Genomic DNA, 14,819 nt, shown 5'->3' with positions numbered 1-14,819 from the left:
CTTGTCCTATCGCTTGTCACCCCAAGTAAGAGACCAAGCCCCACCTCACTACAACCTCCTTTCAGGTAGTTGTAGAACGCAATAGTCTCCCCTCAACCTCCTTTTTTTTTTTACACTCCTGATTATAGCATAGTGTTACTCCTTACTCTCCAGAAGTATTATTGAAAGATTCACAGAAATATAGTTATTCCTATTCTTCAGAAATAACTTGGGGCATTTTACATCCACATGAAACAACAGGGAAAATAAACACACTAACACACCTGTTTGGAAGTGTGTTAGAAGAGGAAGAGACTCCACGCTTTTATTGCACCATTTCAGGGCTTCATCAAGGCACACCACCTCCGAGTCACAGCTGGCATCTCCTTCTGTGGCAGACTGCATCCTAGGGTTCTTAGAAGGATCAAGGCAAATATATACCTACTCAAAGAAAAGACTCTCATATTACAATCTTTGCAGACTTCTTAGAACCTTCAAATTCCACCAGTGATCAAGGGTTATCAGATTACTTGTTCCTGTCTTCAAAGGGTTCAGCACATACTTGCTCCCCTTTCTTATTTCCTCAATTTATGAATAATTTCACATTTACACAAAATTTTTCCCAAAAGCACAAGAGAGTAATAACTTATTACAATCCACATTTCAGTGTTAAAAAGAATATAAGGAATGCACATACTAAAGAATACACCCATATAAGATTTCACAGCTGTGTCTTATTAGGATTCCTCCCTTTTACTACTTGTTAAATAATCTCACTTCATAATATCAAACTAGAGATTAATTTTGAAGTTAATGAAATAATAACTTTTGAAATGGTGTTTTGTTTGCTATGCAGACATTCCTGTCACCTAATTTATGACTGGGTCATCAGTATAGTGCTATAGGTCAAAGAAATGAAAGCTTAAACAACATGCACAGCCGAATTAACATCTACATAACAGCTTCTGATTTTCATTTTTTTTTTTTTTGAACCAAGCCACTTCAGAACATTACGATATTTTCATAGAATCACAGAATCTTCATGGTTGGAAAGGACCCTTAAGATCATCGAGTCCAACCAAACAACCTACAATCTCTGCCACTAGAACATGCCCTGAAGTGCCACATCTAGACGTTTCTTAAATACCTCTAGGGATGGTGACTCCACCACCTCCCTGGGCAGGCTGTTCCAGCGCCTGACCACTCCTTCAGTAAAGTAATTCTTCCTAATATCTAATCTAACCCTCCCTTGCCTTCCTAATTTTCTCTCTGTATAACCTAACGAGATATCCGTATTCTTTCTGAGTTGCCTGTCCCTTCCTCCAAAGGCGGTAAACCCTTCTTTTATTCCTAAGTCCCATCAGAAGTTCCTTGTCCATCCAGGCTGGCCATTTTCCCCGCCCTTTAGACTTGCAACACTTGGGGACAGCCTGCTCCTGGGCCTTTAAGATTTCCTTCTTGAAGAGCATCCGGCCTTCCTGGACCTTCAGGACTGTCTCCCAAGGGACTCTCTCAACCAGCGTTCTGAACAAGCCAAAGTCCGCCCTCTGGAAGTCCAAGGTGGAGGTTTTGCTAACCCCCCTCCTTACATCACTACGAATTGAAAACTTGACCATTTCATGATTGCATTTTACCGATAATCCAAACAAATCAATGATTGGGCAATTATTTTTTCTAAACTCAGAATTGTAATTCAGTAGCCAGAAAGAAAAATCAATGTTCATTTTCTAATTTGTACACAATATAATCAAGCTGCAACGCCATCATGCAACTGCTACTTAAAATCTATAGGAGTCCAGAGTAGGATCTAGTGTTAACAATTATATACCATGTTCAAAACCAAGAATTCAAATCATTTGCACAAAATGAACAAAAAATATTCATTATGTTTCTCCTGTAAGAGAGGAAGCAGAATACACAATTTAAGAAAAGCCCTTTTCTAAGATACCCAAACACTTCCATCTTGTGTTAGTCAGAACAGTTTACACAAAAATCAATAATCAATCAGTGACCAAAGGCAGTAAAATCTGGCTGTTACAGTCGTAAAGTGTGCAGGTTACTGTACAACGTTCCAGTAATTTTACTTTTGGAGCATAAAGAAGAGATAAATCATTACTGTTACGTATATTTTCTTATTATACAAGGTAAGTACCAGACTACAATATTGCAATTCTTAAAATTCCTTTTTGTAGGGAAACGGTCAGTATTTATTTCTCTGCCCCCACCCAAAAGGGTATTTCAAGTAAGGTTTCATTCACAGTTGCACTGCACAACCATCTGTATCAATAACGCAGTAGTATTTTACAACCTTATTAATACTTTTTTTATATTATCTAAAATTGTTAGCCATGATTTCCTTTTCACCAGCATGATGGGACTGCAACAGTTCCTGTCTGCAATATATACGAGATGTTTACAAAATGTACCTCCTTAGGGGACACCAAATGCGTAACTCTGACAGGAAACGTATCTCCTGGAACAGGTAGTGGTGGCAACGTGTATGAAGTCAAAACAGGAACATCTCCTAAAAGTAGCTCCTAGACCAAGACAAACTTTAGTCAATAATCAGGAGTTCTCTGATAATGTAAACAGTGTGTCTTTGATGAAAAAAAAAAAATAATCAACATTTCCTTTCAATACTTATTAGGGGTTTAAAAGCAGCTTTAGCTGAAAGTTAACAAAACAGAACTAGTTAATTAACACTTTCAAAATATAAAGCATAAATCTTTGAAATGATCTTAGCATACTGACTTGCTAACTTGATAGCTGTTAATTCAAAAATGCATTAAATATGGAATTCCCTTTAAAGAGAGAAAATATTTAGAAAGAAAAACTAAAATAATAGCAATTAATTAGCACAGATTAAACCTGAATGCCATGCCTAATGTTATTGCTGTTTGTCAGAGCAAATTATTCCTTAAGAGAAAGGCAAAGGATAATTTAACTCCTTAGCCACGAGAATTATCTCTCCTTCAAAAAGATAACAGATTTTCTCAAGTAGATACATATTGTCTCAGTAGCACAGCATGCTCCATTGTGTCTTCTTCTAAAGCCACATTATTTACAGTTTGAGTTCTACATGCCATTAACTTGTTTGGTTCATGACAAAATAAACCTTCATGCATTAAGTTTTGTGTTTATAAGGATGTATAGCACATAGCTCATCTGGGTCATAGGTCATGACTTCACTATAAAACATAACAAAACGTACAATTTCTCTAAAAGGCATTTTATTTTTACACATCTATTTGATGAACAGTTTTCATCATGTCCAGACCAAAAAAAGAAGTGGAAACAACCAGATACAGATAGCTGCAAAACAAAACAATAAATTCTGACCTTTTCTTCGCCCTGCATCATCTGACATAGGATACAATACAAAACCCCATTATTTATGCAGACTTAACTAGGAAAAACCAGCTTTTCCATTGGAAGTATGTACTCCTAAGATTAAAAAAGACAAAACACCTATCTTTATAAAATGCTAGTAAAGAAAGGATGTCTAACTGCACCATAGAGACATACAACCTAAATGCCAGATTTCCGCAAAACAATCAGGAGCATTGTGACAGGCCACCTGATTACACCTGGCTCTAATGATTTAACTTAAATTCCAGCTCATTCCAACTGAGCACTGCACATAGCTCAGCTGGGTATCTCAGTCAGCTCTTATGTGTGTCTTGGAAAGAAAAATTGCATTCACATTTTTGTTGTTAATGTTGACAGTCTTTTCTTATTGTCAGTAGATTGGTTACTGCTAGACCTACCACACTTAGGCATAGACAATCCAGTTGTAAATACTGATACTAAAACCACATCTTTAGGAGTTACCTATTTCAAACAGTTGTCCCCTACCCTTTATACCTTTGTTCTTTAAAAATCTAAAATGGCTTACATTCCTTATTACATCTATAAAGCCACAGCAGAAATTATGTCATTTATAGTTTTCACATCACGTAACACAAGAGTGCTTTTCAGCATGAAGAATTTAATCCAAACTAAGTAAATGGTAGGCTGCAGTGCAGTGTGTTATGCTGTACTGCCTTCTCTACCACATGCAATGCTTTGTTTATGAACAGCCTACAGGAGCCCACCCAGTAGTGTGGGTCATTAAAGACATCTTATCTTTAGGATGAAGAAGACAGAAGTGACAGCCTGGCAAGCCTCAGATTCTGTATTTCCCTGAAACAGACAGGGTACCTTACATGTTACTCTCATATTGACAAAAGGAAAGCAGGAAAGGTCCTTCTACCTAGCTGTTTACAGAACACTTTTCCACTAGTCTGCTGCAAACATCAGTGACAGAACAGGACTTCGTGGTGTCAGAGATGGTAGGACTTATGACCAACACAGCTGGCCTTCAACCCACATGGCTGGCCTTCAACATATATCCACAGTTAACTGACATCCCCATCCTTCTTCCAGGCCTGTCCTGATATGTTCCTAACAGGTTGTCTGGGGGGCCAGTATGCAATGCAGTTAAATACAAAAATAGTCTGTATAAGGAATTTTAAACTGATTTTGGTGCAGGTGGTTGGAAATAGTTTGTAGTCAACTGCTGTAGAAAAAGTCATTCTAAAAATAATTGTTAGTTAAGCCTGAGCTCAGAACAAAGAGATTAGAAACTTGTCTGCCAAATGAAGCAACGCCATAGTCCCATACACCTGAACATATGAGCACAAGGCAGCACCTGGCTACTCAGTTCTGGCACACAGTGGCAGAGAAACAAGCAAAACCAACCAAACAGAAAACCTCCGTCAAAAAATACCACAGTATAATGGTCTTGTATATATAGGTGAGTATGCAAGTGTGTATATGTTTATACACGTGAACACACATATGTACACATACACTTAGAATGAGATTCACTGCTGTAAGCTCACCATGGTTCGCGTTCTGGTGTAGTTTCCTACTGAGAGACTGATTTACAATTAGGTATTCCGTGGTTACTCAGTTCTAATATACACTGAGAGATTTTTATAACTGCATCACAAGGCCACTGGTATACATGCCAAGACTTACATCAGCAGTGACAGCAGCATGGTCTATATTGTAAAATTATTTTCTGAAGCAGAGACTCATGTTGGAATGAAAAATACATTGGCAGGCTTGAACAGAACTAAGCAGAAAAAATGCAACAAAGCCTTAATAATGTAAATAAACCTGATCCTCAGATTTCAAGAAAAAAACCCAGAGAAATCACTTATCTAATTTTTTTTATGTTAAGACAATGAAGTCTGGTGAAAATCTCAATCCTCCTCTAAAGAACACCAGATGAGTATCTCAGACACTTGAAATGAAGAACCTAGTCAACTTCCTTGGAAATCACTAGGTTTATGTTAAAATACTTGATTAAATTTACTTTTTAATATCTCCATCCTTGGATACATTTCTAGGAATAACTAATCCCTTCAAGTGACAAAAATATTATCCTATCCCTATCCTTTTAAGTTTTAGAGGAACAGAAAAACTAATTGGACTTTAAAAAAAACCGGAGAAATCTCTTTTCAGTAAGGAGTCCAAGAACAAAGTCTTAGCTAAGATTGTATGGAATAATGAATTGCAACACATCACATCTACACTTGTTATGCTACAGAGCTACGTACTTAGTCTTACTGCTGTTACATCACAAAACTGTACAGAAATGTAAAAAGAAATAACAAATCAAAGGTCACAACAAGCAACTGAGTGATCTTTTTAGCATCGGAATACCACCAGCAAAACACAGACACACAAATCTCACCAGCTTTAATATGTCCTGACAATCTTCAGCCACACAGTACTTCTTGTATGCCATGAAGGAAGAAAGCGACATTCCACCAAAATACAGGCTGATGGACAATTTGCCCCATGGGTTATCTGGTAATTCCTACTTACACAGGAAAAAATAAGTTTCTAACAGTAACAGCGTGACTGAGGGTTTAGAAATAGTGACCAGGAAGTTCAAACCTGTCATTCCTATATGCACCATACTCAATTCATCAAAGATATAAAACCAGTAAGGAGGGCTACTAACACCACTTATGACACAAATGTGGATACACCTATCTCACAGAATCACAGAATGGTAGGGGTTGGAAGGGACCTCTGGAGATCATCTAGTCCAACCCCCTGCCAGAGCAGGGTCACCCAGAGCAGGTTGCACAGGAACGCGTCCAGGCGGGTTTTGAATGTCTCCAGAGATGGAGACTCCACCACCTCCCTGGGCAGCCTGTTCCAGTGCTCTGACACCCTCAAAGTAAAGAAGTTCCTCCTCATGTTTAGATGGAACTTCCTACGCTCAAGTTTCTGCCTGTTACCTCTTGTCCTGTCGCCGGGCACCACTGAAAATGCACCTCTGGAATGGCAGCACCAACTACCCAGTCTAATACCGAAACATTCCATGTTTGCTCACTCAACAATAAACCCTTCTCTTTCACAATTTAATAATTAGAAATTAAACTACCTGAAATTCCAAATTATCAGACAATACAGATATGTTTCCCTATAATTTAGTGTATTAATTTAAGCATGTCCATATTTAATTACACCAAATTTTAAGCACTTAAAATTGGATTTAGAAGAATTTATGTTGTTGGTAGGTTGCTTGTCAGAATGACAACACAATACAAATAGGACCTAAAAATACTAATACCTCTAAAGGACACAATTGAGACCTGAAAACTATAATAAAGGTAAAGTCACAGGAGAAATAACTTTAGCTTTGGATTTTGTTTAAGGAATACATTTAATGCTACACTCCATGTGTTATTCTTAATGCAAGAAAAAAAAAGCCTCATTCCACATTTATGAATAAATTAAGCTACCTGAACATGTATTTCAACCTCTTCATTTGTAAGCAGTTCTTGAAGGCAATCTACTGCATCCTGCTGCCAAAAATTTCCAATCTACTTGGTGAAAAGCAAGAAACCCCCACATGTTAAGACGTTGACAATTAATACTCTTACTATTCTTAATGTAGTGAGATAAAAATAACACGATTATTGAAAAATGTATTTGAAAACACACATCATTAGTTTGATTTGTCTACAACAATTTTAATATTGTCTATTTGGTACACCAAAACTTACTGTGTGACAAAGCTGACCAGCAATTTTCAGATCTTGAAGTGGATCAGAAAGAGATGCTGCTAGCCAAGTCTAAACCTTACTATCTACATAATAGTGTATGCGTGCACAATCACACGAAGCATAACCCAAAGAATTATACTTGAAGATAACAGAAAAAACAGGATGCTTTAAATACTTCTTTTATTCCCCGACATATCTGTTTGCATCCCAACCCATAGGCTTATAAGCCTGTCTGTTTTAATCTATCAGTTGAACTGCTGACAACAATAAAAGGGTTCTTTTAAAGTAAGTTTAAAAGTAACCTAGTCATTTCAGTAATTCACATTTACTAAATGCACCATTCAAATTTGAGTAAGATATGATATTGTGAAGATACTATTTACATATCGATTACTTACTAACAAACCCCCTAAAACAATTCACTTGTATTGCTTTAGTGTAACAGATTGCTTCCTACACAGCGAAGTTCAGAATGACAGAAACACTTTTGCAGGACTAGAAGATTTAAAATTCTCTGGCCATTTTGCATTAAGTAATCCAGGCCTTACTTCTTGTTGCTGCTATTGCAAAACTAACTACCACTTCAGAGTATCATCCTGCGAACTACTGCAGTGTCTCACAAAGATTTAATTCCAATGACAGCTGCTTTTGAAGCATGGTCACTTCATAAAGCAATGTGGCATTTCCTGATAAAAGTCTGCCTTGCTGATACGATCCTTACTGGCTATTCTCTGAATCCTCATAGGCAAGAAAAAATACCAGGAACTAGTCTCAACCTTTGCATGACTAAATAGTGTATCGATTTAAGTAACTACCTACTAAAACATCTTCAAATTTACCATTACTCACTGGTATTGTCTTGTAAAGCTGACATGGTATGCAAAAGGGGGGAATACCAGTATATGATGTTGTTGGATACAGATGACACTGAGGAATCCTCTCTATGTAGCCACGGTCTATGTACTGTACCTACAAGAAAAGAAAAGCTTTCCTGAAGTAATTTCCATTTTTTAAGTCGAGTTTAATAAGAGAAAGGGTTCATTTACAGCATTCATTTTTCTGGAGGAAAACTAATGGTTTGCTGGTAAGTGATATGACAAAGTGGAAATGAGGGTAAGGATTAAAAAAATGGTACAGCAGATCGGAAGTCCAGCTTCTAAACTTGTCTTGCAAGAGATCCTACCTTTTGTGTAATAACCTACAGCAGTTTGAAATCGAGAGAAATAAAACATTTGTGAACTAGGATAGCATCAGACTTGCAAATCTATATTCAAAAAGCTTCCTCAGACTCAAGAGTTTGGACAAGATTAACTGCTAATTAGAAAACTTTCAAAGCATTCCACATACACTAACAACAACAGAAGAAAAAACCTAAAAGGGATTACTTACAGGCAATTAAGGGTAGCCTTTTACTTAAGAACATTTATCACCACTAGGAAAACTATGGGAAAAACTGTGATAACTAAAATAGGCAGATCGAATTAATCTTTAAAATAAATGTCAAAATCAGGGCAGCTATCACACTTTTATGCCGCGATTGAGAGACGGGACGCTGCTTGATGCAAGCAAGATGTCGGTTTATTAGAGGCATCGGAAAGCTTTTATACAGCTACTTAACAGTTACATAAATTACACAAATTCTATCATTTCTAATTGGCTTAGCTCTAAATGTTTCATTACAATAATCCCTCCTACCTGCGGTTTCGCTACATGCTAGAAGCTACAGTTTTGGAATGTGCTAGAAGCTACAGTTTTGGAATGTGCTAGAAGCTACAGTTTTGGAATGTGCTAAAAGCTACAGTGATAACTTGTTGCCTACTCCCTACTTCTTCAAGGTTATTTATCTCAGACCTGCAAGGCCAGTTGTTCCCTGGCTCCTCAGATTTATTTGTCTCAGGTCTGCAAGGTCGGCATACCCTTGAATTTCTTGCATACTTGTACTTTTCTGCTAGCCGCCCCCAACACTTTTAAGCAGAACAAGTATCTGGATAGTCAGGTCAGCAGAACAACAAAGAAGGTGTGATCATGAATTTATTTCAGATAATTATTTTCAGAGATTATTTGCCACCCCCCCCCTTTTTTTTTTAAATACATGCAAACACACACAACATATAATCCAACTTACCTGGAGAGTACTACCACCAATTTCTATAACTTTACCTCGATACCACATGGTATCTGATCCTCTTACAACACAAGCTTCTCCCTTTTTCCAGCAGTATGACTCCAGAAGACCAAGGCATTTGAAATTACTTTGTATTTCAGTCATCAATTTGTTTAGTTCAATTTCTGGGGCGGGGGAGGGAATAAAATTCAAAATAGTGTATAATGTATTAGTGCAAATTCTTTGAATCACTAAAACCCATCAGATTCAGATGAAAATATGTATAAACATAAAACACATGTGCTGCTCCAAAAAATGTTTTCCAACACTGATACAATACGTATATTCAACTTCTAGTATATGCAAACAAGTTACTACTAAAACAAAAAGTAAACTGCATTTCCAATTGTGAAGCCATTAGTAATTCTGGATTCTAATCTCAGAGAAGAAGGGTCTATAAATTTTGCAGCTGGCACCTTGGCAGCAGTAATACAAGAGCCTCTCCATGAATAAGAAAACAGATTCCCAGAGACAGTGGTAGGACACCGTGAAACAACACAAAACAGATGTCCTGAAGACCCTCTTCTGCTGTGGGTACAGTTTACAAGAAGAATACATTCTTGGGCAAGTGAGATTACTGCACTTTGAATTTCAGATTTTTATGATATGATCTAATAGGTAAATGTATTTTAGAGTAAAAAGAAAACAACCCCAGACCAAACCCGTTCTCATATGGAAACATTTCTCTAAGGCGTAACATATTACCATGGTACCATGGTACTGAAGCCTGACACTGCATCTGTCAAATGAAAATGTTTTTTTCAAAAACAGTACAAACAATAAGTATTAAGAGATACAGAATCTATCACAAGACAATAAAGAGCCCAAGGAAACTGGGTACTGATCTCACACTGAAGGAAAAAAAAATCCAGTAATATTTGAGAACCAGGGTAACATCTGAGTATTTTTATGATTGTATCTTCATTATTATCGGTAAAATGTACCATAATCTCAACATTATAAAATATAGCACTCCCAATGCTGCCTAGAGAAGAGAGGCAAGAGACCCGCTCATCCAAGCCCTGGGGGTGTCGGGGTGTCCTGGGAGGTGGGGGGAGAGGAGAGCTGATGCAGAGGGGTTACAAGACAGGGGCCACTTGCTGGCACCTGGGTCCCTTCCACCGGGCAGCTGCAGGAGCCCCGCCACCGTTGTGCTGCAGAGCAGGGTGTGCCTGGGCATGCACCCCCCTCACCTCCAGCAGCAACCCTCCCCAACAGGAATCCTCCAGAACTGTGTTCTGATACAGAACATGTATACTAGAACACATATCTGCTATAGTCCGATATACCAAGGCTGTCACATTCAGACATAAACGTATTTTTTTCTTACCAAGTGATTTTGGTATTATATAAATAGTTCCATCATGTCCAACGCAACTTACTACTGCTTGAAAAATTTTTGCTTTGGGTATAGCAGGGGATTTATACATTTCATCCACTCCTGACTGAAGCAGTGCCTTATATGTTCTGCACAATTTCTGTTCACTCTCTGAAACAGCGCTGTTTTCCTCGGCAGCAGTGTCTTTTTTTGCACGTGCAGTTTCTGAATTACAACCATCCCGTTGTGTGTTCTCTTGCTCTAAATGCATGTTAAGATGTTCTCTGGAGTCTGTGCAAGCCACGTCAGCTTTCTCAGTTCTAGCAGAGTCAATCAAATCATATCAACATATTAACTGATACAGAACTTGAAAAGTGCAAAGGAATAAGAATAAAGCGCAAAAGAATATAGACAGATAGCAAATACTTGTTAAAATACTGTAAGTCTCATCTACCAACTTAGAGAACTGAAACGTCCAGTGGATACAAATAATTAAAGTTATACTCAAATAAGTTCACTGAAGATTGAGTTCAGTTGCTACAGATGCTGTAGAGGACAGTCCAAATTTTTGTTTTACTTATTAGCTTATCACAATGTGAATATGAGAGTCTGAAAGCGTATAACAATAAAAGTATCCAAACCTTCTGTTTCTAAAAGCCAAACCCTTTTTAATAAGGTGTTGTGAAATATCAATCAATTGTCCTGTTTCATCTTTGCAAAGAATTTTCACAGGCAATGCACAAGCCACATCACTTTCCTGGAAAAAAATGAGAATGTTGGACAATATATTACAATATGCATTTCCTCTACACCACAGGCGTATTTTTCATTTTATTGGTACTGACTGCAAATCAGACGTTGTTGAACAACTGATGCCCACATCAGAAGACACAAAACTTATTTAATCCATGTAACAGTTCCCATCATTTTACCAACTGTTCTAAACATGACATTAAAAAAAAAGTAAGAGTAAAACCTTGCTTCTCCCCTTAGCTGTTTTATTAGAATGAACTGCCAAATACTTGTTTTCCTCCAGCAGGAGCTTTAAACCCACTCATAAATAACTTTGCTCATCAGTGCTTTTATTTCCAGACGCACTGTAAAACCTCACTGGCAGCTGCCGACAGACACTAAGCAAATCAAACCCTCATAATAATTCAAGGGTTTTTTTAACCAGTGGAAGAAATCAATTACTAACGATGTCTGTACAGCACCAGACTCATTCTTTTGGTTTCTGAGGCTTTAAAACTAATATAGTAGCTACTGAAACTATTCTCATCAAGAAAATGAGCATCTTGCTCATCTGTCCATAGGAGTTGCCAGCATACAGTCATCCCAAAGATGTAAATATTATTCTTCAGTAAATAAATATATCTAGGATTGTGTTCTTTCCATACTGGGTAGCCAAATTGCTCTAATGCTCCAGTGAAAAACAAAATAAAGCAGAAAGAAGAAAAAGCATCTTTTTCCCTACAGCAAATAGTAATCTAAGCAAGTTCCACTCAGGACTTTTTTGAAGAGTCAAAGTATTCAGAAAAAAATTTAAAATAACAGACAGCCTGACTGAAATTTTACAAATACCTCTGATTTTGTTTACAAACCTGTATAATTATTTTTACGTGTGCCCCAGTTAGGTAATCGGATAAAAATTCACAGACTGTTGCTGTCCACTGCATGCTTCCACCTGTTGGTCTAACATAGAACAAATTATAATCTCCTTTAGTACAAGGGAATTTGGCATCTCCTAAAATCAACCACAAACCCTTCCCTTTAGTGAGTTTTGATTTTTTTGAAACTGCCTGTACTGTCAGAGAAAAAAGACAATCTTCATTACAGTCAACGGTAAAAAGAAATGGTTCCTAATATCTGGATCTATGACAGGAAGAATTCAAAAATAAAACCCGAGAACTTCAAGACGGAGGAGGATCATAAGTTCCAAAAGTATGATACCTCTCTTAACAGCACAAAGGAAAATCTATACTTATCTGCAAATTGAGCTTTTTATATTCATTCAGGGAATGAGTATTATAAACATGATTATTTTTTCTTCACAGTATAGACAGCACCAAACAAATGCACGGGAGAATGCCTCTGTTCTCCCTCTTTTCTACAGCCTAGAAAAGAGAGACCTCCTGTGCATTTTCATTGAGATCTAGTTCATCTCAAATTCTGAGCCAAAGAAACAAAGCATTCAGTGAAATAAAGGAAAACTTCTATCATCTGTCTAGGATTTTATAATTCATCCTATAAATATTCTTTCTTTCTATAGCACAGTTTCTGCTCTACTCGTATGCAGCATAATCCTTAGGAAAAAAAAAATAATTTAAAAAACGAATTACAGCCATCATCCCATTCCTTCTTTATTCAAAAAGCAAACCACATCCAGAACTTAGACAATCAGTTGCTAACACAGGAAAATATTAAGTTATGTCATTATTAGGTTTCTAATACTACTACTCAGTATAAGAGAAAGGCTACCTTATATCTGCCAAGGAACATTCTATTGCTAATGTCTTAATTATCTTCAGATTTTCCTCAAGTTTTCTTAGGCAGCTGACATCCACCATTTTTTCAGCTCCAGAATCATACAGTATTACCTGTTACAGACAAGAAATGAAATGAAACAGAAAAAAATGAAATGAAACAGAAAAAAAACCAAACAGTTCTAAGTGTTACCTGTAGCAAATGATGGTTCAAAGCACATCTGAATAGGTAAGCAAAACTCAAATAAACATTACCAGTATTCAAGGAATGGCTTTTGCACAGAAGTACTCCATCACACAATACAAATGACTACCACAGTGTACGAAGAGGAAAAAAGACACAAAGGTGCTCGAAGGGGTTAGACAACTTTACAGAGGCTGTTACTTATGAGAATTTCTTTTTCCCTGCTTGTTATGCTGGTATATTTAAAGTTGTAAACCTAGAAACGCTGAAACAGCTCCCCTCCACCCGCTGCTTTTTATTCTGACGTGGTTAAATAGCTCTTTGATGGCTCTTGGCCTTAGGAAAGCAGATGATGCAAACCAGAAGTATAGAAAGTCACACTTCTGCTTTCTACTAACAAGACCCACAGGCATAATCTGATGATGGTGGAGAGAACCAATGATATTCCATTCCTGGATTATCTGTATGATTAAAAAACCACTCTTACTTTTGAGGCAAGTAATCTATTCACAAAAGGCCTCTTCTGATGCTCCTTGCTCTTTTCAAAAAAGTATGTTTAAAGCATCACTGTGTGAGAAGTTACTGTGCAAAATGTCACGCCTACATGGCACAGTGAATCACCATCAGTTTAGGGTTCAAACTATAGCATGACTACACGTGTTTCTGTGGTGCTGCACTCAGTTTAACTGGCTTCATCTTTTGGCAACGTTCATTAAATTTGAATTAATGTGACCCTCAGGTTCACACAATTTCTGTAATCTAAGGTAAACTGTTAGGCTACAGCTCAGGAATCTGTGCTATGTTGTAAACCGTAGTGTACACATAAACAAATTCAACCTCATGAGCCTTCCTCAACTACCAGGTTCCCTGCTAAAGGTATATGAGCTTTGATGAGACAGTAATCCTATTGGCAGCAATGTACAACCTAACTTAAACTCTCGACAAAAGCAAAAGGCTGTATGAGAAAATATTAACACATAAGTAAAAAGCAAAGATTTGACATATTTTGATCAATGAACACTTACAAACTTTAGAAATAAAAGCATGAACACTCTCATGTTAACAGATTTACCTCTGCGCTTGTTTCAGAGACAATCCTGCTTATTTGACCTCTTTGCCACTGTTTCCAATCATGTACATAAACAGCACAGTGCATACTACTTTCCCACTTCACAGACTGTGGCTGAGATTCTTTATAGACGGTAACCATCTTCTCCTGCAAACTAACATTCAAAAAAACACTCTTCCAGTGGTAAAATTTTATCCAGTGAATAAAGGGCTTATTTAGTCCATTACTGCTTAACTAGCACACAGTGAAGTTTTAGTAACTATTTAACAGGCACACAGTATTGTAGTTTTTCTTCATGACATGAGAGAAATACATTAAATGGAGCTTCAAAACACATGCCATCTCATTAAAATGCTATAAAACTATCATGTTTTCTTAAACAATGGAATTAATCTGAGCAATCCTGACCCTCTGTATAGTACTCTTTGAAAGATGCACTATTTTCTCTCGACAACTTGAGAGCGTGGTACTCATATAGTGGCATGACTAATTCAATGGGTAGCTACATGCAAGAAGGTAAAAAGATGAAAGAAAGAATAGGCAGAAAATAAG

General features: G+C 37.2%; 1 protein-coding gene across 1 annotated transcript in view; it reads right to left on the bottom strand.

The window, feature by feature from the left end:
* RNF17 (ring finger protein 17) overlaps positions 1–14,819 on the bottom strand; it is a 54,158-nt gene that overhangs the window by 4,150 nt on the left and 35,189 nt on the right. The window contains exons 23-33 of the mRNA XM_063330685.1: positions 14,271–14,421; positions 13,010–13,128; positions 12,133–12,223; positions 11,173–11,288; positions 10,544–10,851; positions 9,175–9,338; positions 7,899–8,018; positions 6,786–6,866; positions 5,723–5,848; positions 2,406–2,516; positions 264–420 (exon numbers count right to left, since the gene is read on the bottom strand). Coding sequence (XP_063186755.1) covers positions 264–420; positions 2,406–2,516; positions 5,723–5,848; positions 6,786–6,866; positions 7,899–8,018; positions 9,175–9,338; positions 10,544–10,851; positions 11,173–11,288; positions 12,133–12,223; positions 13,010–13,128; positions 14,271–14,421 — 1,544 coding nt within the window. The remainder of the gene's footprint in view (positions 1–263; positions 421–2,405; positions 2,517–5,722; positions 5,849–6,785; positions 6,867–7,898; positions 8,019–9,174; positions 9,339–10,543; positions 10,852–11,172; positions 11,289–12,132; positions 12,224–13,009; positions 13,129–14,270; positions 14,422–14,819) is intronic.

This window comes from Chroicocephalus ridibundus, chromosome 1, assembly GCF_963924245.1.
Source record: "Chroicocephalus ridibundus chromosome 1, bChrRid1.1, whole genome shotgun sequence".
NCBI lineage: Eukaryota > Metazoa > Chordata > Aves > Charadriiformes > Laridae > Chroicocephalus > Chroicocephalus ridibundus.
The sequence above is the reverse complement of the archived record's forward strand: the minus strand, read 5'-3'. Positions and strand labels throughout refer to the sequence as shown.